Source organism: Gigantopelta aegis, chromosome 4 (assembly GCF_016097555.1).
Source record: "Gigantopelta aegis isolate Gae_Host chromosome 4, Gae_host_genome, whole genome shotgun sequence".
Classification (NCBI taxonomy): Eukaryota; Metazoa; Mollusca; class Gastropoda; order Neomphalida; family Peltospiridae; genus Gigantopelta; species Gigantopelta aegis.
In genome coordinates this window covers 111,782,035-111,804,288 of record NC_054702.1, presented here as the reverse complement: position 1 = coordinate 111,804,288, position 22,254 = coordinate 111,782,035, and the positions used below count along the sequence as shown (strand labels likewise).

At 39.2% G+C, this 22,254-nt stretch overlaps 2 protein-coding genes across 7 annotated transcripts in view; both read left to right on the top strand.

The window, feature by feature from the left end:
- The window catches only part of LOC121371786 (alcohol dehydrogenase [acceptor]-like), a 34,244-nt gene extending 29,784 nt beyond the window's left edge, over positions 1–4,460 (top strand). For all 3 annotated transcript variants that reach the window (XM_041497931.1, XM_041497930.1, XM_041497932.1), the window contains exon 12: positions 2,663–4,460. In XM_041497931.1, coding sequence (XP_041353865.1) covers positions 2,663–2,798 — 136 coding nt within the window. In that variant the 3' untranslated portion in view covers positions 2,799–4,460. The remainder of the gene's footprint in view (positions 1–2,662) is intronic.
- Positions 4,461–8,627: 4,167 nt separating this feature from the next.
- LOC121371784 (syntaxin-binding protein 5-like) overlaps positions 8,628–22,254 on the top strand; it is a 93,222-nt gene continuing 79,595 nt past the window's right edge. For all 4 annotated transcript variants that reach the window (XM_041497923.1, XM_041497925.1, XM_041497924.1 and 1 more), the window contains exons 1-2: positions 8,628–8,812; positions 8,934–9,031. In XM_041497923.1, the coding sequence (XP_041353857.1) occupies positions 8,678–8,812; positions 8,934–9,031 (233 nt within the window). In that variant the 5' untranslated portion in view covers positions 8,628–8,677. The remainder of the gene's footprint in view (positions 8,813–8,933; positions 9,032–22,254) is intronic.

The window sequence follows — 22,254 nt, the reverse complement described above, 5'->3', positions numbered from 1 at the left end:
GGGGTGTCAGTACACATATATTCCTGTCCACGTGCAGTGGTGTCTTTACACAAATATTCCTGTCCATGTGCTGGGGTGTAATTACACAAATATTCCTGTCCATGCACTGGGGTGTCAGTACACAAATATTCCTGTCCATGCACTGGGGTGTAATTACACAAATATTCCTGTCCATGCACTGGGGTGTCAGTACACAAACATTCCTGTTCATGCACTGGGGTGTCAGTACACAAACATTCCTGTCCATGCACTGGGGTGTCAGTACACAAACATTCCTGTCCATGTGTTGGGGTGTCAGTACAAAAATTGTCTTGTCCATGTGCTCGGGTGTCGGTACACAAACATTCCTGTCCATGTGTTGGGGTGTCAGTACAAAAATTGTCTTGTCCATGTGCTGGGGTATCGGTACACAAACATTCCTGTCCATGTGCTGGGGTGTCGGTACACAAACATTCCTGTCCATGTGCTGGGGTGTCCGTACACAAACATTCCTGTCCATATGTTGGGGTGTCAGAACAGAAATTGTCTTGTCCATGTGCTGGGGTGTCCGTATACAAATATCCCTGTCCATATGCTAGGGTGTCAGTACACAAATATTCCTGTCCATGTGCTGGGGTGTCAGTACACAAATATTCATGTCCATGTGCAGTGGTGTCTTTACACAAATATTCCTGCCCATGTGCTGGGGTGTCAGTACACAAATATTCCTGTCCACGTGCAGTGGTGTCTGTACACAAATATTCCTGTCCATGTGCTAGGGTGTCAGTACACAAATATTCCTGTCCACGTGCAGTGGTGTCTTTACACAAATATTCCTGTCTATGTGCTAGGGTGTCAGTACACACATATTCCTGTCCATGCACTGGGGTGTCAGTACACAAATATTCCTGTCCATATGCTAGGGTGTCAGTACACAAATATTCCTGTCCATGTGCTGGGGTGTCAGTACACAAATATTCCTGTCCATGTGCTAGGGTGTCAGTACACAAATATTCCTGTCCATGTGCAGTGGTGTCTTTACACATATTCCTGCCCATGTGCTGGGGTGTCAGTACACATATATTCCTGTCCACGTGCAGTGGTGTCTTTACACAAATATTCCTGTCCATGTGCTGGGGTGTAATTACACAAATATTCCTGTCCATGCACTGGGGTGTCAGTACACAAATATTCCTGTCTATGCACTGGGGTGTCAGTACACAAACATTCCTGTCCATGCACTGGGGTGTAATTACACAAATATTCCTGTCCATGCACTGGGGTGTCAGTACACAAACATTCCTGTTCATGCACTGGGGTGTCAGTACACAAACATTCCTGTCCATGCACTGGGGTGTCAGTACACAAATATTCCTGTCCATGTGCTGGGGTGTCAATACACAAATATTCCTGTCCATGTGCTGGGGTGTCAGTACACAAATATTCCTGTCCATGTGCAGTGGTGTCTTTAGACAAATATTCCTGTCCATGTGCTGGGGTGTCAGTACACAAATATTCCTGTCCATGTGCAGTGGTGTCTTTACACATATTCCTGCCCATGTGCTGGGGTGTCAGTACACAAATATTCCTGTCCACGTGCAGTGGTGTCTTTACACAAATATTCCTGTCCATGTGCTGGGGTGTAATTACACAAATATTCCTGTCCATGCACTGGGGTGTCAGTACACAAATATTCCTGTCCATGCACTGGGGTGTCAGTACACAAACATTCCTGTCCATGCACTGGGGTGTAATTACACAAATATTCCTGTCCATGCACTGGGGTGTCAGTACACAAACATTCCTGTCCATGCACTGGGGTGTCAGTACACAAACATTCCTGTCCATGCACTGGGGTGTCAGTACACAAATATTCCTGTCCATATGCTGGGGTGTCAGTACACAAATATTCCTGTCCATGTGCTGGGGTGTCAGTACACAAATATTCCTGTCCATGTGCAGTGGTGTCAGTACACAAACATTCCTGTCCATGCACTGGGGTGTCAGTACACAAACATTCCTGTCCATGTGTTGGGGTGTCAGTACACAAACATTCCTGTCCATGTGCTGGGGTGTCAGTACACAAATATTCCTGTCCATGTGCTGGGGTGTAATTACACAAACATTCCTGTCCATGTGCTGGGGTGTAATTACACAAACATTCCTGTCCATGTGCTGGGGTGTAATTACACAAATATTCCTGTCCATGTACTGGGGTGTAATTACACAAATATTCCTGTCCATGCACTGGGGTGTAATTACTACCATTAAAGGTTTATTTTGTTTAATGACACCATTATCATTAAAGCACACTGAATTATTAAGGAATCTTTTATGTGCACTATCCCACAGACAGGCTAGTAAATACCATGGCCTTTGATGTACCAGTCATGGTGCATTTGTTAGAATGAGAAATAGCCAATTGGGCACGCTGATGTGAATCGATCTTAGACTGACCACTCATCAGGTGAGCTCTTTACCACTGGGCTTTGGTTCACCCTCTAATTACTAAGGATGTGCGGTATTATCAGTATACAGATATATTGTGATTCAAAGGGCTGGTGTTAAAGAGAAACCCTGATGTATTAGATTCAATTGGGTTTTTAACTATGTTCATAAATGTGCTGGGGTGTCATTACACAGACATGGTCAGTGATTATTACTGATGTGTTTATTGTTGCAGAGTGAAGGGGATTTCTGGTCTGCGTGTGGTCGACGCTTCAATCATGCCGACCATCATCTCAGGCAACACAAACGCTCCGTGCATCATGATAGCAGAGAAGGCTGCGGACATGATCCGAGGAATAAAAACTGTTTAACTTACTTTAACTATTTTCATTACTTCTTTTCCAGTCAGAGGAGCTGCTCACCAAACTATTAGTGTGAGTCTAGAACCAAACTTCATACACACCAAGTCATAATCTTTAGAGTTTTTCCTGTCATTGTGAGTCTAGATCCAAACACACACACTCATAATCAAACATCTTTTAGTGTTTTCTGTAGCAGGTTTTAGCATGGCGTGGCATCATACCTCACTAGTCTGGCACCATGTTGCCCTGATCAGTGCCATGTTGCCCCTATCAGCGCCAGGCTGTCTTTTTAGTAATTTAGTCACTTTGTTAAAGGTCACAGTCACGTGACAGATATGTGAAAGGTGAGACATAATAACACTGGTCCAACTGGAGGAGACTATAGGTTTCATCTCCGTCCTTCTTGTCCATTTTGTGTATATCTTTATTACGTACTGTTACAGATCAAGTTTGACTTTCATGGTGATTTACCCATTTTTCACAGTTATGGTCCTTGAATTTAGGAGATAACAAACAAAATTTGGCCTGGTAGAGGCATATGTATTGCTTTAGCAGTACTCTCAGAATGCTTGCTCAACTGACCTGTTGTATTTCCTCTATAGTAAGGTCATTTCTCTCAAAGATGTTAAAATGACTTGCTAATTACACATTTTAAAAGGGAGTTCGATCTGGGGTTTGTTTTGTACATTAAAGATAAATGATGTGCTTCTCACCTACCAGTATTCAGAATTAAATTGGTGCAGACTGAATGAATGAATGAATGAATGAATGAATGTTTAATGACACCCCAGCACGAAAAATACATCGTCTATTGGGTGTCAGACTATGGTAAAGGGAAAACTAAAGTGATGAGCAACATCAATATAAAAATTCAACAGTTAAATAAAAACAGTGTAAAGAACTGCACATATAAAAATATCACAGATATATAAAATTAAAATTTAGAATAAAAGTCAGTGGTGCAGACTGAAGTTACTTCCCTTTAGTGTTTGAGTGTAACCAGGCTTTTTTCCCCTTCTTTTTCTTAGTTGTAATATCAACACCGTTTAAATGCTATTTTAATATAATGCTATTTTAAAACTGTAGATCTTTACTAAATTGTTACTCAAGTTTTTAAATATTATTGCTTTACTAAACTTACATGTGTCTGAAACTCCGGGTTGGTTGAGTGTGGTGAATGAAATATTAGGAAAAGACTTACGTTGGTAGTAAACATTATTTCAGAAAACAAATATTATCACTATAATGGCTTATTGCTCAGACTGATAAAATAGTTTGGACTCACACCTTATACCTTATCCAAAATAATTAATTAATGGGGAGGCAGGGTGGTGGTGGAAAAACAACAGCCAATACAAATTAATACTGCCAGATAAATAAGGCACTTTTAAAAAAGGAATTTTTTCATAGTTTGACCCCCATTAGATCTAGCTCTAAATGTATATTTAAGTACCCATCCCATTTACCGGGTACACACCTTTTCCAATTTCAATTAGCTTGAAAATTAAAACAGAAATATTATAGTATAATAATATATTTTTACACATTTCCTATATGTATTTTTACCTAGGTTTCATTTTTTTTACATTTATATTATAACCATAGATACTTACATTCTTATGTACATAAAGAATTGTATATTTTTTAATGAATAAAATACATATTTTTGCATTCTTGTGTTGATTTTGGATGGTGTATCTTGGTTCAAATGAACTTGCTCTGTTAGGACATTAAATGAGTTGCTTCTTGCCAGACAGGAAAATTTAGTGATGAGAATATAATGCAGTATTCAGTTAATGAGAAGACCTCTTAAAAAAACCCTGATTTTCAGATACTATTCAAAAGGAATAAATACTGTATTTTTATATAAATAACTCCAACATGTAAAATGGTTATTGTAGTCAAACTTGACCACCACTGAAATGACAACACAGCCCTTGCTTAGAAAAAAAAGAAAAAAGTGATGATTTATAAAACTGAACGTAACACGCATATTTTGGGTTTAATATCTAATATGGGAACAGAACCTCTTGCATGTAAACATTTTGACACACTGTATTTGGAATGACAAACAGTTTGTGTTGTTTAACGACACCACTAGAGCACTGATTTATTAATCATCTATTGGATGTTAAACATGTTTCATTTTCCATTAGTAACAAGGGATCTTTTATATGCACCATGCCATAGACAGGATAGCACATACCATGGCCTTTGATATACCAGTCATGGGGGCACTGGTTGAAATGGGCCACCAGCAAAGATCAATCCTAGACAAACTGCACATCAAGCTACTGGGCTACGACACACTCCTTGGAATGACAAGTGCATTGGAACCATAAGAACTTGATCTTCCGAATCAAGTTTTAGGTCATCTCATGGTGCTAATGATGAAAAAAATTCATTTGTCCCACAGCTTGTTTTGAGTACCGTTACTACTGTACCCTCTAAACTGGAGACCCTCGGAACCAATTAAAACGTCTTGTTCTCTTCTGTGGTGATATTTAAAAACGGACCTTAGAAAATGTCTGATAATGGTAGAATTCCAGTTTATAGAGTTCAGTTTTGAGAGGTTTCACTAAATGTGTCGTCTCATTCATATTTGAAACCACTGAGTGTTTCAGATATATATATACTCTTCAAAAAAAGAAACGCAAAAGGGTACAAATGGGTTATAACTCCGATTTTATGTTTCCTACCGGTTCATGCTTTGTGAATATAAGGTAATTGCATGTCCCAAACACATTCCCACGGTTACATTCGATAAAACGCAGCTACTGTACAATAAAGTTCCAAAATGTGAATATTCGCAAAAACGCAGCCACGTGCAAACCATGTCACCACTGCACGTGCGTTGTCTGCACGTGCAACATGAACACCGACAGTATAAAAGTGCAGGGTGTTCGCTTGCCTGGCCTCTGTATCTGGCCGACAGTTGACAATCCAGGACATGCCACGTCTCAGTGAACCGCAGAGAAACAATGCCATCGGCCGACTAGACGCAGGCGAATCCAGAACGGCCGTTGCCAGGGCATTCCATGTGTCCCCAAGCACCATCTCCAGACTGTGGGACCGTTACCAGCAACATGGATCAACACGTGACCTCCCTAGATCCGGTCGACCACGGGTCACTACCCCCGGGCAGGACCGCTACATCCGGGTACGCCACCTTCGGGAACGATTGACTACTGCCACCTCCACAGCCGCAGCAATACCAGGTCTGCGCAGGATATCCGACCAGACCGTACGGAACCGCCTACGTGAGGTAGGAATTCGTGCCAGACGTCCATTTCGAGGTGTCATCTTAACACCACAACACCGTCGACTCCGACTGCAGTGGTGCCAGATTCATCGACAATGGCCTCAACTGCGATGGAGACAGGTGTGGTTCAGTGACGAGTCCCGATTTCTGCTCCGACGTCATGATGGAAGATGTCGCGTGTATAGGCGTCGTGGTGAACGTTATGCGGCAAACTGCGTGCAGGAAGTGGACAGATTCGGCGGGGGTAGTGTCATGGTGTGGGCAGCCATCTCACACACTGGCAGAACTGACCTGGTCCACGTGCAGGGCAACCTGAATGCACAGGGCTACATTGACCAGATCCTCCGGCCACACATCGTTCCAGTTATGGCCAACGCCAACGCAGTGTTCCAACATGACAACGCCAGGCCTCACACAGCACGTCTCACAACGGCTTTCCTACAGAACAACAACATTAATGTCCTTCCTTGGCCATCGATATCACCGGATTTGAACCCAATTGAGCATCTATGGGACGAGTTGGACCGACGCCTCCGACAGCGACAACCACAGCCCCAGACCCTGCCCGAGCTGGCAGCAGCCTTGCAGGCCGAGTGGGCCACCATCCCCCGGGACGTCATCTGTACTCTGGTTGCTTCAATGGGCAGGCGAGGCGGTGCCAGGCAGTTGTCAACACACGCGGAGGCCACACCCGGTATTGACTCCAGATGACTTTGACCTTGGTGGTGTGTCCTATCACTTACTCACAATGGACTAGAGCGAATTGTGAACAATCCTGCAACATTTGGTAATTATCGGACTCGCCATTCAATAATTAAATCAATTCTCCAAATGTTACGACAATGTGGTTTTGCGTTTCTTCTTTTGAAGAGTATATATATATAGTTCCCACACACGTGTATAGGTATTTTACGCGAGGACATGCGAAATTTATGGTCGGAGGGGGGTCGAGTCATGCTAACGGTTGCAAACAAATCATGCATTTTGACATGAATTACAAGAATAATGGAAATGCATGGTGAAACGGTTCAAGGTAGCTCATTTTGACCAAATATCTTCATCGGTTATTCCGTTTTGCAAGAATTTAGGATTTGCTTGCTCCAACATGGGGGGGGGGGGCAGTTGACCCCCCATACACGTTTCCTATATAACAACCCACCTCACTCCACTTTTTCTTGATCCAGTAGCAGCAGAGATAATATATATTAGTACATGTGGGGGGGGGGGGGGCACACACACACGTATATACTAAGGATGCATATTATATCTCTGTGTGTGTGCCCCCCCCCTCCCCACTTTTTGGCACCTTCCTACGCCCCTATAGCCTATACATGTCTAGATAGTAATTGGGTTCAAATACATGGATGTAAGTTTACTGTATTTATGGGACATGTAATATAAGGCATAACATTTAAATTTCACAAGAAAACTAACTACCGAGTAACTCATCCTTGACAGGCCGCTCAGATAGCTGCATGAGGTGTGTGCCCATGACAGCGTGCTTGAACCTTAATTGGATATAAACACGAAAATAAGTTTAAAAGAATGAAAGAAAACTGAATACATTTGCAACTGTTCCTTTAATTAATATATTTAACCTATTGTAACACATGTATGTAAACTTTCAAAGAGTCCTACTGAATACCGTATTCATTAACAATAATACGTGCATCTCTTTTACTGGTTGAGTTAAATAATCAGTTTAACCTACATCTCACTCGTCTGGCTCTTATGAAAACTGTAGCTAGGACACACGGTTGTTTTGATTATCCCAAACGTAGTAGAAAATTTAGTAAATGTAATTTTGCGTAGTAAAATATATACTAGGCTACTCTATGATGATTAATGTTAGGGGATATCCATAATGTGGTTAGGGGATATCCACAATGCACATACGCTTACTCTCTCTCTCTCTCTCTCTCTCTCTCTCTCTCTCTCTCTCTCTCTCTCTCTCTCTCTCTCTCTCTCTCTCTCTCTCTCTCTCTCTCTGTGTGTGTGTGTGTGTGTGTGTGTGTGTGTGTGTGTGTGTGTGTTTAAAACTACTCGAGTACTACTACTTGGGTACGGGCCGAGTCTAGCAAAACTCGAGTCCATTCTCAGGACTCGAGTACCCGTACAAGTGAGATAATTAATTAATTTCAGCAGGAATACAAATACCGGCCTCGGTGGCGCAGTGGCTATCATCTAGTATAGGTGTCGGGTACTCGGGTCCGGGTCGAGTTTAACCCTCGAGTACTCGATTCCAATATTTTGGTCTCGTGAAGGCCCTATCTAAAATCGTGTACTTTTACTAAGTTGTAGCCTGATGAGCCTTGATGGAGTATTATTATGGAGGTGGGGTTCGCCGACAGAGTTAATTAAGGGAATACTTAGAAAACAACTATTAATTAATGTGTGGCATTCTTCAAAGTCGCTTTACATGTGATATATTTCCACTACACCTAATAAAAGGACTAGACTACCAAATACATTAGCAAATTAAGTAATTTTATTTAAGAATGTACGGTATTGCTCAAGCTAGGCTGCTGGGATTGACATCCGGGCAGTTCTGTCAGTGTCTGTTATTTGGGTAGAAAATGGAGGAGGTGGAAGATAAACATGGGATAATGTGACACAAACTACAGCAATGTCGTCTGCTAAACCAAAGCGATTTACCCTCAGGGGTGTACTGGATGGACTTCGGTCCTCTGTCAGTACACCACCAAAAAATGAGATGGAAATTGAGGAGACGTTACGGTCAGAACATTTCCAAGTCTGCAAGGTTTGTACAGCAATGATCGACTCTGATTCAGTCGATCGATGCAAAATATTTTTAATTCCGAGGGTCTGCAAATTATTTGAGATGCCAGTTTACTCTGGATTGATGCTATTTTATATTTCAGACCGTCAGATATGGCTTCCCATTCCAGCCAACTTCTGTCGCTTTTGATCCAGTTCAACATATTTTAGCTATTGGAACAAAAACTGGGTCATTGCGAATGTATCCTTTCCTACGTTTGACAGTTATACACTAAATTACTAATATTCATTATTTTCCACTAATGTCATGTGTAATATTATTTTTTTTTCTTCATTTTACAGCCATCAGTTAGTAGATTAAAACTGCATTTTTTGTTAAAAACACTGAACAAATGGATCAAAATTGGCTGAAATAGCCAGGAAGCTACAAATTCTGTCAGCTCAAATCAAAACCTACCAGATCAAACATGATTATATATTATTTTTGTGTCAGATAAATTTCTAAAGAGATGTTTTTTAAATTAAATAATATATATAAATCTTAGATTATGATATTTGCAGCCATTAATTGGCTTGTAATTAAGTTTATTTTAATTTAAAACAGTTGGTAGAAATATTGCATGCACACACAATCAAGGCTCATGCAAGTGGTCAAGTAGGCCCAAACTTCGCTTTGACTAACTTGATTTTGCTGTGTCAGTCACAGTAAGGCGAAATCTGTGTTGCTTTTTAAAAATAGTGGCCACTTGCATTGTACACAATCACAGATGAACTTGAGGAATACCTAATAAATTCATAGACAATAAATAAGTGTCTTAGAGTTCAAAGTGACACTGGTGCCACAAAATCATGTGAAAAGCTCACAGATAGGCGGTCTGGCTCAGACAACACCAGTGTCTGGCACAAAAAGACCGACATTTGCTACTGACTGTTACAGCGTGTAACATTAATTCTGTTGTCAGGTGTGTGCTGGAAATTGTACAAGGGTGATTTTTAAAAAATTCTAGAGCACACATCCATTAATTAGCAGTACAGATGGTAAATAAAAAAATTAAATAATTACACATTGTAAAAGTTGCACTGCATTTATCAGCCACTTGGTTTAAGTTGCTTTTTTGACTACATACTCCTTTGTGTGGCTGCTTAAGACAGGTTTGCTTGTATTGGGTTAATATAACTTCTTTTTGTGTATTTATTTTTTTAGATTAAAAATTCAAGTCTCCATCTTGTTAAAATCTTTGCCCTCTCAAAAGTATAAGAGAATTGACTTCGCTGTGATTTTGACCTCGTGTCAGGCCTGACAATGTTCGGCCATGTGTGTGTGCAAGTGCAAGTGAAAGATCAAAACATTTTTGTGATGCACCAGGCCTAGTCTTGAGTTCAAACCTAACTTCATATTTTAAAAAACAACAGTATTTTATTAATTAGCGCAGGTACAAGGTGTAACATGAACAATCACATCTAGACAAGTTGTATTGTTTGTCACATTTTATTTTTCATTGTTCATTTGAATGAAACTCATCCACAAACAAATTATGCATGTCAGAATCATGTGATTGGAGTACTTTGCATCTTTTCATGGAGTCAAAATTACACTCAGAATACTTTGGTTGATCATAAATTTGGAACAGTTTGTATGACTGTCAATCTCTCAAGATAATCAAAGTAATCTTCATAGAAACAGGAAGTATTTTTTTCTATACATATTATGTGAGCAGCAATGAAAGTGCCTGATAGTAAAGATTAATGAGTGTGATCACCATTTGTAAATAATGTGGTTGACATTGATCGGTAATAAACAAATGTTGTAATAAATATGGTTCATAATCTATTTGACCAATATTTCCATGTATATCTATATTTATTTTACTCAAACTAATCATATAAATGAAAACTAATTTCATGTCTGATGGATGACACTATGGACATGATTTTTTTTTTATCCCAGCCCATAGTGAAGTTGACTGACAAAAAAGTGACAGGGTGGAAATATTTCAACCCCTGATAAATGATCCAAGAAATCATAATTCATAAAGCTGCAGATGCTCTAAAATCTGACATTTTCCTCGTTAAAAACTGCAAAAAAACTGCCTAACGTACAAACTTGCAAGTTATCATACCAATATGCTGGTAGACTAATTTAATTGATAACGGCAGACCCTAATCTAGAATTGAAAAAATTGGATAAATGACTTCTCCCTTCACAGAAGAAAGTGGAGATGTTTGATAAAAATATCACAGTGAACATTTATCGGTACATTTCATAATATTTCACCATGTTCTGCTTTTATTTAGAACAATTCTGAATTATACACTCAGTTCTAAGCATAATATTTCGATATAAAACACCAAGTACTACATTTTCTGCTAATAAAATTTAAACATTTGAAACAATTGTATGTTTCATTAAAAATGTGATATTATTAAGTAGTTTATCTGTCGTTATGTTAAAATGCAAGTAATAATTAGTATTTTCTGGCATTACTGAAATTAATGTGGTTGAGAATTAACAACACTTGACTGGTCACTGCCAAAGTAAAAACATGGAATGTCAAGGTGCCAAGTGAGCTATGACATTAAACAAGTCTTGTCTTGAAGTCTGTTGTATGATTTTGTTTTAGAAGTGGATTTGTCCAAAATATTATGGCGACTTCGACTTCTGGGCCCCGTTCCAATAAAGCGATCTTAGCACTACTATCACCATAAATACCTACTATCGCGACCTTAATTTTTGTCTACGATCGCCAGCCCGTTCCATGACACGTAGCTTACTATCGTCAATTACTGTGAACATTTACAATAGATACGAGGCAGTTGCAAGCTACTAACGTAGCTGTCAAATGGCAGTTAAATGATGATTTTGTCATTTTTTAAGAAGGATACTAACTTTTTGTATAAAAATTAATCTAATATATAGCAAATAACTGATAAAAATGGGTGTTTGATGAGAAAACATTCTAGGCCATAGACTTTCACACGAAAATACAGGAGATAACTCTCATGTCTTATGCATTCGGCAATTATCGCTTAGCAAATAAACTGACAAAGTTACTTCATGGATGTCCGATACCAATGAATACATCTTAATTTTAATCATTAAAGGGGCACTTACGACTACCATAAGGTTGCTCTGTGGAATGGCTGTAAAGTTTACGGTGCTAGTTGTAAAATTCACTGTAAGTCACTACAATTAACCTTACCGTATATCTTCGCCTATAAGTCGAATTTTTTTCACCCAAAAATTATTTTATAACTTGGGGGGTCGACTTATAAGAGGGTAAAAAAAATTCACCAAAAAATATTACTGTTTTGGGGATTATTTTACAAGTTTTATTGTTGAAGTATGCCATGTATTTATACTCAAATATGTTAATTTGACACATTTATTTTTTATAACCTATTTTTTTTGGCATTAGAACGGTTTTGGTTATGCGAAAAGGCGTACGATCTCACTCACATGCCAAGACAACAGTCCACTTAGTTAAATTAACAGTCATAACTAATAGTAAAAATGTAAACAATACTAACTACCTGTTGCCTGAGTTTATTTTGAAATCTGGTCACTGGCATTAATGGTTGTTCAAACAATGTTTTTGGCGGTGATTAACTTCATGAATATTACTAAGCTTTCCCTTAAAATAGACTGATCTCTGCAGTTCACTTATCTAGAGCAATAGGGACACACATCATTTGGTACAAAAACCAGTGTACTTTCCAGAGTTATCCTCCTTACATGTATTAATATGGCGGCAAAACGTGATACTTTCAGTTTTTATCGTAGTGATCTGTTGTCAGTGTTTATAAATAAAGTTGTTGTCTGTGCACAAAACAATCTGTACAGTACTATACAGTAACAGTCAAACAGCTTTCACTCTCTACTAAAGGAATATTTCGTTTTGATGCTATGTAATAATGATAGTTTGATTGGAATAGTCTGATCATATTGCGATGTACAAAACGTGAAAACCGAAGTTTGTAAAATAATTTTCTTTTGTTCAAATATTATTGTTCTCATGTGCTGAAAATAAGAAATATTTCAATATTTATAAGTAGTTTTTCATGGGTCGACTTATAAACGGGTCAATAAAAAAATACGTTTTCAGGGCTTGAAATTAGGGACTCGACTTATAGCCGAGATCGACTTACAGGCGAAGATATACGGTAACTACAATTCTTTCATGGAACGGTTATGGTTTGAAATCTTTTACTATGTGACAAATTTTAAACAGCTGTGCTTTTCTCTTATTATAATCTACCTAAAAAGTATTAAAATGTATCCATTACTTTACAAGATTTTTGGGTACTTAATTTTACCCTTGGATAGTTGTTCATTGGATTAATAAGATATTTTCCATGTTTGCATCCCTGCCAGAAGTCTGAGCTATTGGATGTTAAATATTTGGTACTTAATTCTGACATGTCTTCAGAGGAAACCCACTACATTTTTTCATTAACAGCAGGCATCTTTTATTTGTATTTTTCCACAGACAGAACAGCACATACCACAGTCTTAACTACAATTATTTATTTTTAATGAAAAAATTGGTTAAAGTGACAAGGAATATTTATCAAACTAATAACCCAAAACTACAGGATCCATTTGGATTTAACCTGTACAATTTGGCTAGTAAATTCTCTGCCATGGATGCCTAGGACTTAAGCGTTATACACATGTATGCTAAATGTGTAATCTAGGTTTTCCGATTTAGTATTCAACAGTCTACATGATATTCCATCTGAATATATTATGTAACTAGAATCAGGTTTATAAATGTATGCATATTCTTTTAATGATGCAGTTGTGTCACCTTGTGGGCTAAAGTGTTGTACTTGTTTACAATATACCGTATTTGACCGGAAATAAGCCCAGGGGGCCAAGACAACTCATTGTGAGCTTAGCATGGGGTGGGCTTATTCACAGACAAGGGGCCAGTTTTGTTAAGAAAAAAAAAATTAAAAAAATTAAATGAACTAGGAAGAAAAAAAAAAACGTTCATTAGCACATCTATTAATTGGTGTTCCATTTGTTATTAATAAATAATAATTGTTTATTAATAAAAAAAAAGAAGGTTTTTTTACTAGTATCTAATTATCAGAAACACACCTTCTATGTTATATTACTTACCAGTTTCGTTTATTTACATCCAAAATTTAATGCTGAGAAGACTTAAAACAACAGCAATTAACAACAAACTCAATAGCGTATACACACGTTTCTGACACAGGCAGCCAGCTTACAGTTACACTACTAAGAATTGTCAATCTAGGTCATTGTTCTTAGCCAATCAGAGTAAGGTATTTGCCTAATTAGCATTAACTGTGGACCCAGAGTGGTGGTAAAAATAGACATTGGTTTTAGTTCAGACTTCAGCTTGGGTACTTCAAAGAAATACTGCAGGCATGAAATTGAAAACAATGTTACACACTGTTACTGTTAGACTGCTAAATCTCACTGGTGGTAAAATATTGTGTTACATTTGTGTTTAATTATCTGCAGGAGGTATGACCTTTTAAATGAACTTTGAGCAAACTTGCAGTTTCGTGTTATTTATAAGGTGACGAAGTTGGGGGTGGGCTTATTTACGAATGAGGGCCTCATTTCTTAAATGCTATCAAAACGGAGGGGGGCTTATTCAAAGACATGGGCTAATTTCCGGTCAAATATGGTACATGTTGTCAGTTGTGGGGTTGAATCCTTGGTCTGAATTCACTAAAAGTTCAAATTGCCTTGTTCACAAATAATAGCTGCAGGTTCTTTAAAAATTAATTAAAAGGTTAATTACATTTTGGTTTTAATATGGGTGAGCTAAGAATTTGTAAAAGTTGTGGGATAAATCACAATCAAAGATTGTGTGTTGATCGTGGCAGCCATTTGTTAGCAAATCGCCTTTCAATGGCATTATTTGTACTGCAAAAGATAAACAATTGTTTTAAGTTAAGTGTAATAACAAAATGCTTGACAAATACATGGCCGGATATGTTGAATAATATTAATTTTTAGAAAAGATATCTTTAAAACTACCAGTGATGTTTTTCGATTCAAAATTATTTGGGAGGGGCTAGAGACCTATACCCACCACTACCATGCAATGCATCCTGAAAATAATGGAAATGTCTTGGTAGACCATACATATATCCAGGGAATTATTTATATATTGACTGTCACTTGTTGAACACTGACCGGCCTCGGTGGCGTCATGGCAGGCCATCGGTCTACAGGCTGGTAGGTACTGGGTTCGGATCCCAGTCGAGGCATGGGATTTTTAATCCAGTTACCGACTCCAAACACTGAGTGAGTGCTCCGCAAGGCTCAATGGGTAGGTGTAAACCACTTGCACCGACCAGTGATCCATAACTGGTTCAACAAGGGCCATGGTTTGTGCTATCCTGCCTGTGGGAAGCGCAAATAAAAGATCCCTTGCTGCCAATCGGAAGAGTAGCCCATGTAGTGGCGACAGCGGGTTTCCTCTCAAAATCTGTGTGGTCCTTAACCATATGTCTGACGCCATATAACTGTAAATAAAATGTGTTGAGTGTGTCGTTAAATAAAACACTTCTTTCTTTCTTTGTTGAACACTGTTAACATTCATGAATGTAATTAACATACTGTGAATGAATGAATTAATAAATGTTTGCATGAAAAATACATAGGCTATTGGGTGTCAAACTATGGTAAATGCAGAACTAAAGAAACATACTGGGATGTTGGGAGGATTTGTATCCTGTTTTTACATCACTTAGTTTGCCCGTATCACCAAGTCGTTTAAACATTGATTGAGCCCTTAAGGCATGGATGTGAGCAGCACAGGTAATACGTTTTATTAGAAAATTGCATGTACTTGAATTACATCAAATTAGATTTGTCAAGAAAATAGATTCTGGCAATATTGAATAATCCTTTAAAATTGGTCTAAGTTATGTTAAGGAACAAGTTGTTGGGTTGTGCTCAGTTGTATAGCCTCTTCAGTGATCAATACTATTTTATTTCTGCCTGTATTTTCTGACCCAGTATGTGTATCAGACGTTGCGTTAAAGACGTTTGTTTATGCCAGATCTTTTTTAATAATTTGGTTAATATGTTAGGTTTTTTAAGTGGCAAGCAGTGATGTTTTGTGTTATGTGACCAAATTTGACACTTGCTGAGCCATGTTAATTACTATTCATAATTGCAAAGTTGGGTTTATAGATATATTCAATGCCAGCTGGAATGGGAAATAGCCCAGTGGTCCCACAGACAGAGATTGATCTTAGACTGTCTGTACATCTAGTGGCAAGTGCTTTACCACTGGGCTACATGCCACCCCTGTATGGTTAGGAATGCTGAATTTTGAGGAAAACAATGTCTGCTGCCAAGATTCAACAAACAAATTGCTTTGCCTTGAACAAACTGACAGTATATATATACTGAACAAAAAAAGAAACTTCCGATTTGTACATATAGTATTTGTTGTGTTAAAGAATTCATTGTGTAATGAAATTATATAGGTAGTATTAGCCTTGAGCTGTATTATCAGGATTCATGAATTTTATCGATTAACAACGTGAAATTCAATGTGACGTGCATGCATGGTTCGACATGTCCCGTGTAGTATTCGGTCAATTTGTTTTACTTGTCTTACTGACATTGTTGTCAAGTGAACGAAAACGCTTCAAAATTTGTAAAAAAATTAATGTTTTTTACATTGTAGCATTTTTAGTATGCCAAGAATACCCAATAATTTACGCGAATGAGCGATTGGCATGCTTGATGCTGGCATGTCGACAGAAGACGTTGCAAGGCATGTTGGGAGTTCTAGTCGAGCGACAGGAAGCACCAACGACTTGCCACATCGTGGACGTCCGCGTGTTACAACGCGTGGTCAAGACCGTTATATCATGAACACGCATTTGCGCAATCAATTCCAAACTGCCATTGCTACTGCTGCTAACACACCTGGGCTTCATAATAACCGAATCAGTGGGCAAACTGTTCGTAATCGTCTGCGGGAGAACGGTTTACATGCACGACGTCCTTACGTCGGATGCGTTTTAACGCAACGTCATCGTCTAAATCGTCTTAATTGGGCACGTGTACACACTCGTTGGATACGGCGACGCTGGAATACCGTTCTTTTTTCGGATGAATCCAGATTTTCTTTACAACGTGGTGATGGCAGGGTGCGCGTCTACCGTAGGAGAAATGAACGCTATGCTGACTGTTGTGTTCTTGAACGAGATCGTTTCGGGGGTGGGGGTTCTGTCATGGTCTGGGCAGCCACTGCCCATGGTTATCGTTCACCACTAGTCGTCATTGATGGCAATTTAAATGCTCAACGTTACCGCGATGACATTCTCACTCATCACGTCATTCCTCTGTTCCATAACAACGCCAACATCTCGATTTTTCAGCATGATAATGCCACCTCTCATACAGCTAGAGACACTGCAAATTTTCTTAGGACAAATAACATTGATTTCGTTGATGACTGGCCCGCTAAAAGTCCTGATCTCAACCCCATTGAGCATGTCTGGGATAGTCTGGACAGACGATTGAGGCTTCGTCCCAACCCACCCGCTAACGTCAACGAACTTAGTCAAGCGCTCATTCAGGAATGGAACAATATTCCACAGGCAGAAATCAACACTTTAGTCAATTCTATGCGCCTGCGATGCACTGCAGTGGTCAATTCAAGAGGTGGTCATACCCGTTATTAAGTGGTTTTTTTTATTTTTTAACCCCTACCACACTTGGTCAAAATTTCTCCCATTTCTGTTAACCTATGGCCATGATTTTTGCACCAAACGATGCATCATGAAACATTCTTTAAACGCATATATAACAATTATTCCCCCGGTTTGTTGTCATCCAGTTATGTTCAAGCAAAGTTAGCGGAAGTTTCTTATTTTGTTCAGTATATATATATATGTAATGGAGAATACACGGTTAACTGTCGATTTTTCAAGAATCAACAGTTAACTGCATTCTCCAACTTAATCCATTATTCATTTAAAAAAATTAAGTGAATGCTAAATTAACTTCTATAATATTTGATCTTTTTTAATGAAAATAATGGTTAAAATGGCAAAGAATATTTACAAAACTAATAACCCAAAACTGTAGGATCCTTTCGGACCTAACCTGAATTATTCAGTCAAGAAAACCTCAGCAGTGGATAGTTGGCATTAAGTGTGAAGCACGTGCTAAACGTGTAACCTCTGATTTCCGATTTAGTTTCCGACAATCTTTGTTGTGTTCTGCCAGAATACATTACTATCACTAATATCAGGTTTATACGGCTTAAATTACATGTGCATTTGATGATGTAGATGATTGGTCTCGTGGGCTAATGCGTTGTAGGTGTTTACAATGTACAAGTTCTGTCAGCAGTGGATTCGAATCCCTGACAGTGACCTGAACTCATAAAAAGTTCAAATTGCATTGTTTCACAGTGCATTATTTAGGATGATGCACAGATAGCTGTGCGTTAGTGAAAAATAATCTACACCTTGAACAATAGTGTGATGTCACAGGTATGGATTAAATATATATATATACTCTTCAAAAAAAGAAACGCAAAAGGGTACAAATGGGTTATAACTCCGATTTTATGTTTCCTACCGGTTCATGCTTTGTGAATATAAGGTCATTGCATGTTCCAAACACATTCCCACGGTTACATTCGATAAAACGCAGCTACTGTACAATAAAGTTCCAAAATGTGAATATTCGCAAAAACGCAGCCACGTGCAAACCATGTCACCACTGCACGTGCGTTGTCTGCACGTGCAACATGAACACCGACAGTATAAAAGTGCAGGGTGTTCGCTTGCCTGGCCTCTGTATCTGGCCGACAGTTGACAATCCAGGACATGCCACGTCTCAGTGAACCGCAGAGAAACAATGCCATCGGCCGACTAGACGCAGGCGAATCCAGAACGGCCGTTGCCAGGGCATTCCATGTGTCCCCAAGCACCATCTCCAGACTGTGGGACCGTTACCAGCAACATGGATCAACACGTGACCTCCTCCCTAGATCCGGTCGACCACGGGTCACTACCCCCGGGCAGGACCGCTACATCCGGGTACGCCACCTTCGGGAACGATTGACTACTGCCACCTCCACAGCCGCAGCAATACCAGGTCTGCGCAGGATATCCGACCAGACCGTATGGAACCGCCTACGTGAGGTAGGAATTCGTGCCAGACGTCCAGTTCGAGGTGTCATCTTAACACCACAACACCGTCGACTCCGACTGCAGTGGTGCCAGATTCATCGACAATGGCCTCAACTGCGATGGAGACAGGTGTGGTTCAGTGACGAGTCCCGATTTCTGCTCCGACGTCATGATGGAAGATGTCGCGTGTATAGGCGTCGTGGTGAACGTTATGCGGCAAACTGCGTGCAGGAAGTGGACAGATTCGGCGGGGGTAGTGTCATGGTGTGGGCAGCCATCTCACACACTGGCAGAAACTGACCTGGTCCACGTGCAGGGCAACCTGAATGCACAGGGCTACATTGACCAGATCCTCCGGCCACACATCGTTCCAGTTATGGCCAACGCCAGCGCAGTGTTCCAACATGACAACGCCAGGCCTCACACAGCACGTCTCACAACGGCTTTCCTACAGAACAACAACATTAATGTCCTTCCTTGGCCATCGATATCACCGGATTTGAACCCAATTGAGCATCTATGGGACGAGTTGGACCGACGCCTCCGACAGCGACAACCACAGCCCCAGACCCTGCCCGAGCTGGCAGCAGCCTTGCAGGCCGAGTGGGCCACCATCCCCCGGGACGTCATCCGTACTCTGGTTGCTTCAATGGGCAGGCGGTGCCAGGCAGTTGTCAACACACGCGGAAGCCACACCCGGTATTGACTCCAGATGACCTTGACCTTGGTGGTGTGTCCTATCACTTACTCACAATGGACTAGAGTGAATTGTGAACAATCCTGCAACATTTGGTAATTATCGGACTCACCATTCAATAATTAAATCAATTCTCCAAATGTTACGACAATGTGGTTTTGCGTTTCTTCTTTTGAAGAGTATATATATATATATATATGACATGGTCTATATTTTAAACACCTTCCTTTTGATTGTTGAACTTGGCTTTGTGTTCTGTAAAATTAGTCTAAATAGTTTTGGTAGAAAATAAACGACATAACTTTTTAACAAATTGTTTGGAACATAGCAAGATACGAGCATAGGTTTCCCAGACAACAAAATATTTTTGAGTTACAATATTTAGCAGTTATTGAACCCACTTTTTTTTCCATGGAACATATATAGGATTAGTTGGGAAAAGGTCAAGGTGGCAGTATCAGCTGTCTGCAGTCTTCGCCATGAGCAAATTCAAGGCGAGCTGAAGATCACTCTCCTGAAATGGTGCTAGGCGAGCAATCACTCTCCTCAATAAATGTATATGTACTATTTACTAAATAATGCCGGGAGGTATTACACTTTGTCACTATACTCGTGCCGTTGATGTAGTTTGTGACGCTCGCTTTACAAATCCCTGTATTTTGCACATAATTTGCACCAAACAAAATTGACGTAACTTCTACCACTTTTCTCTGTGATTTTGTAACCAAAATGGTCAGTCATCGGCTATGCTTTAAATATTTTTAATTCCACAGAATTACCTTTTCCCACCATTGAAAAAACACACACGCTCCCACTAATTCGGAACACTTCGGTCGATATCAGACCGTTGTAATGTCTCATTCGGAATATCTCGGCCCATCACGATTTCTCTGGTATCAGCCGAGATGTTCCTAGATGTGATGTTCGTAGATTCTGTCGAGGAGTTCCGAATGAGTTTCCGTGATAACGGTGCAAACAAAGAGTTTCAAAGAAAAACATCAGTTCGAGATTGTTACTATGCAAATAAACACAACAGTTCGCGATAGTTACTACGCATATTTATTTGTGAGATAGTTTTTTGTGTCCGATTTGTGAGATAGTTTTGTTGTGTCAAAATCAGAGAGAAAAGGAGCTAGAAGTTAAAAAAAAATAATTAAAAGTTTATTGCAAGGCGATCGATTCATAGATCGCCTAAGACTTTCCAGGCGAGTGTGGAGGCGAGCTCGAGCGATCGCTCGCCTTTCCTGGCGAAGACTGTCTGTGTGGTCTCACTATCCTGATGCTTAATTCCTGATCAAGATGATATCCTACAGTGATAAATCCACAAGTAGTACTAAGCGAAGTTGCAGTTTGTGATGCTACTGAAGGTCACTTGCTAAATTTTTAATATTAAATATTTCCATTATGAAAATACAACCTTTGAGATCCTTGACCCTACACAAGTTGTTCAGATGTTTTGCATTGGTGTACAATGTGTATCTTGAGGCAACAGAACAGAATTACATTAATTTATCAAGGCATTCTGCAGTACTTAACAATTGACCCCTTCACAAAAGCAAGTGGTACAGAAAATTCACAAATTGATGTCTAAATATTTTTAAAATTATGTCTTTTCTAATATATTCATTTAATAATGGTGTATTGCATCATTAACTTAAGTAGTCTAAAAAAAGAAAAGTCCCAGTTATGATTGCATTGCACTAATTATCCCAATCTCATCAGTCATAGGACCATGTCAAAATATTCTGAATAAATCCTGGTAAAGCCCCCCCCCCCCCCCCCCCCCCCCCAAAAATAAATAAATATATATAGCATTTTGTTATATGTAACTGGTTAATTTGTACATTTTCTATGGAAGAAAAAAACATAAAAATGAACATGGTTTTATAATCCACCTTAGTCAAGGCTCAGGTTTCCTAATCAGTGGGCAGATTCAGTGGAAACAAAATGGCTGCAACTGTTATATATAATAGCCTACATGTTTTTTCTGTTTTATTAAATTAAGATGAATACAATTGTTCATATTTTAAAAGCTTTAATGTGCATAATTAATTGAATATTGTTGCATAGCATATGCATAGCTCACCACAAGCCATACTTGACTGCATCCGTGCATGTCCCTTTGACAACTTGCTTGTATATTCATGTACATAATGTTCTTTCCATTATATACCTTTTATTGGAGTAATTTTGAATAAATTAAAAAGTGATACTGGTGTGTAACAAGGTGAGGTGTTTTTTTTACCTACATTACTAGCATCAAACCACAATGACATGATTGGACCCAGGTCACTTTGTACATAATGGAGAATGTACAAGGGGGTGTAGATTTATAAACAATAATTCACGAGCCGCGTAGGGGAGAGTTACTTATTTTTCATGAATCTACATTTAATCCATTATTCATTATACTCTAACTTATCCATTATTCATTAAAACTTATTATGTTACTGCTAAATTAACTGCTATTTATCTTTTTATATGAAAATATTGGTTAAAATGGCAAAGAATATTTACAACACTAATAACCCAAAACCATAGGATCCTTTCGGACCTAACCTGAATGATTTGGTCACGAAATCCCCAGCAGTTCTGCCAGAAATGCATGACTA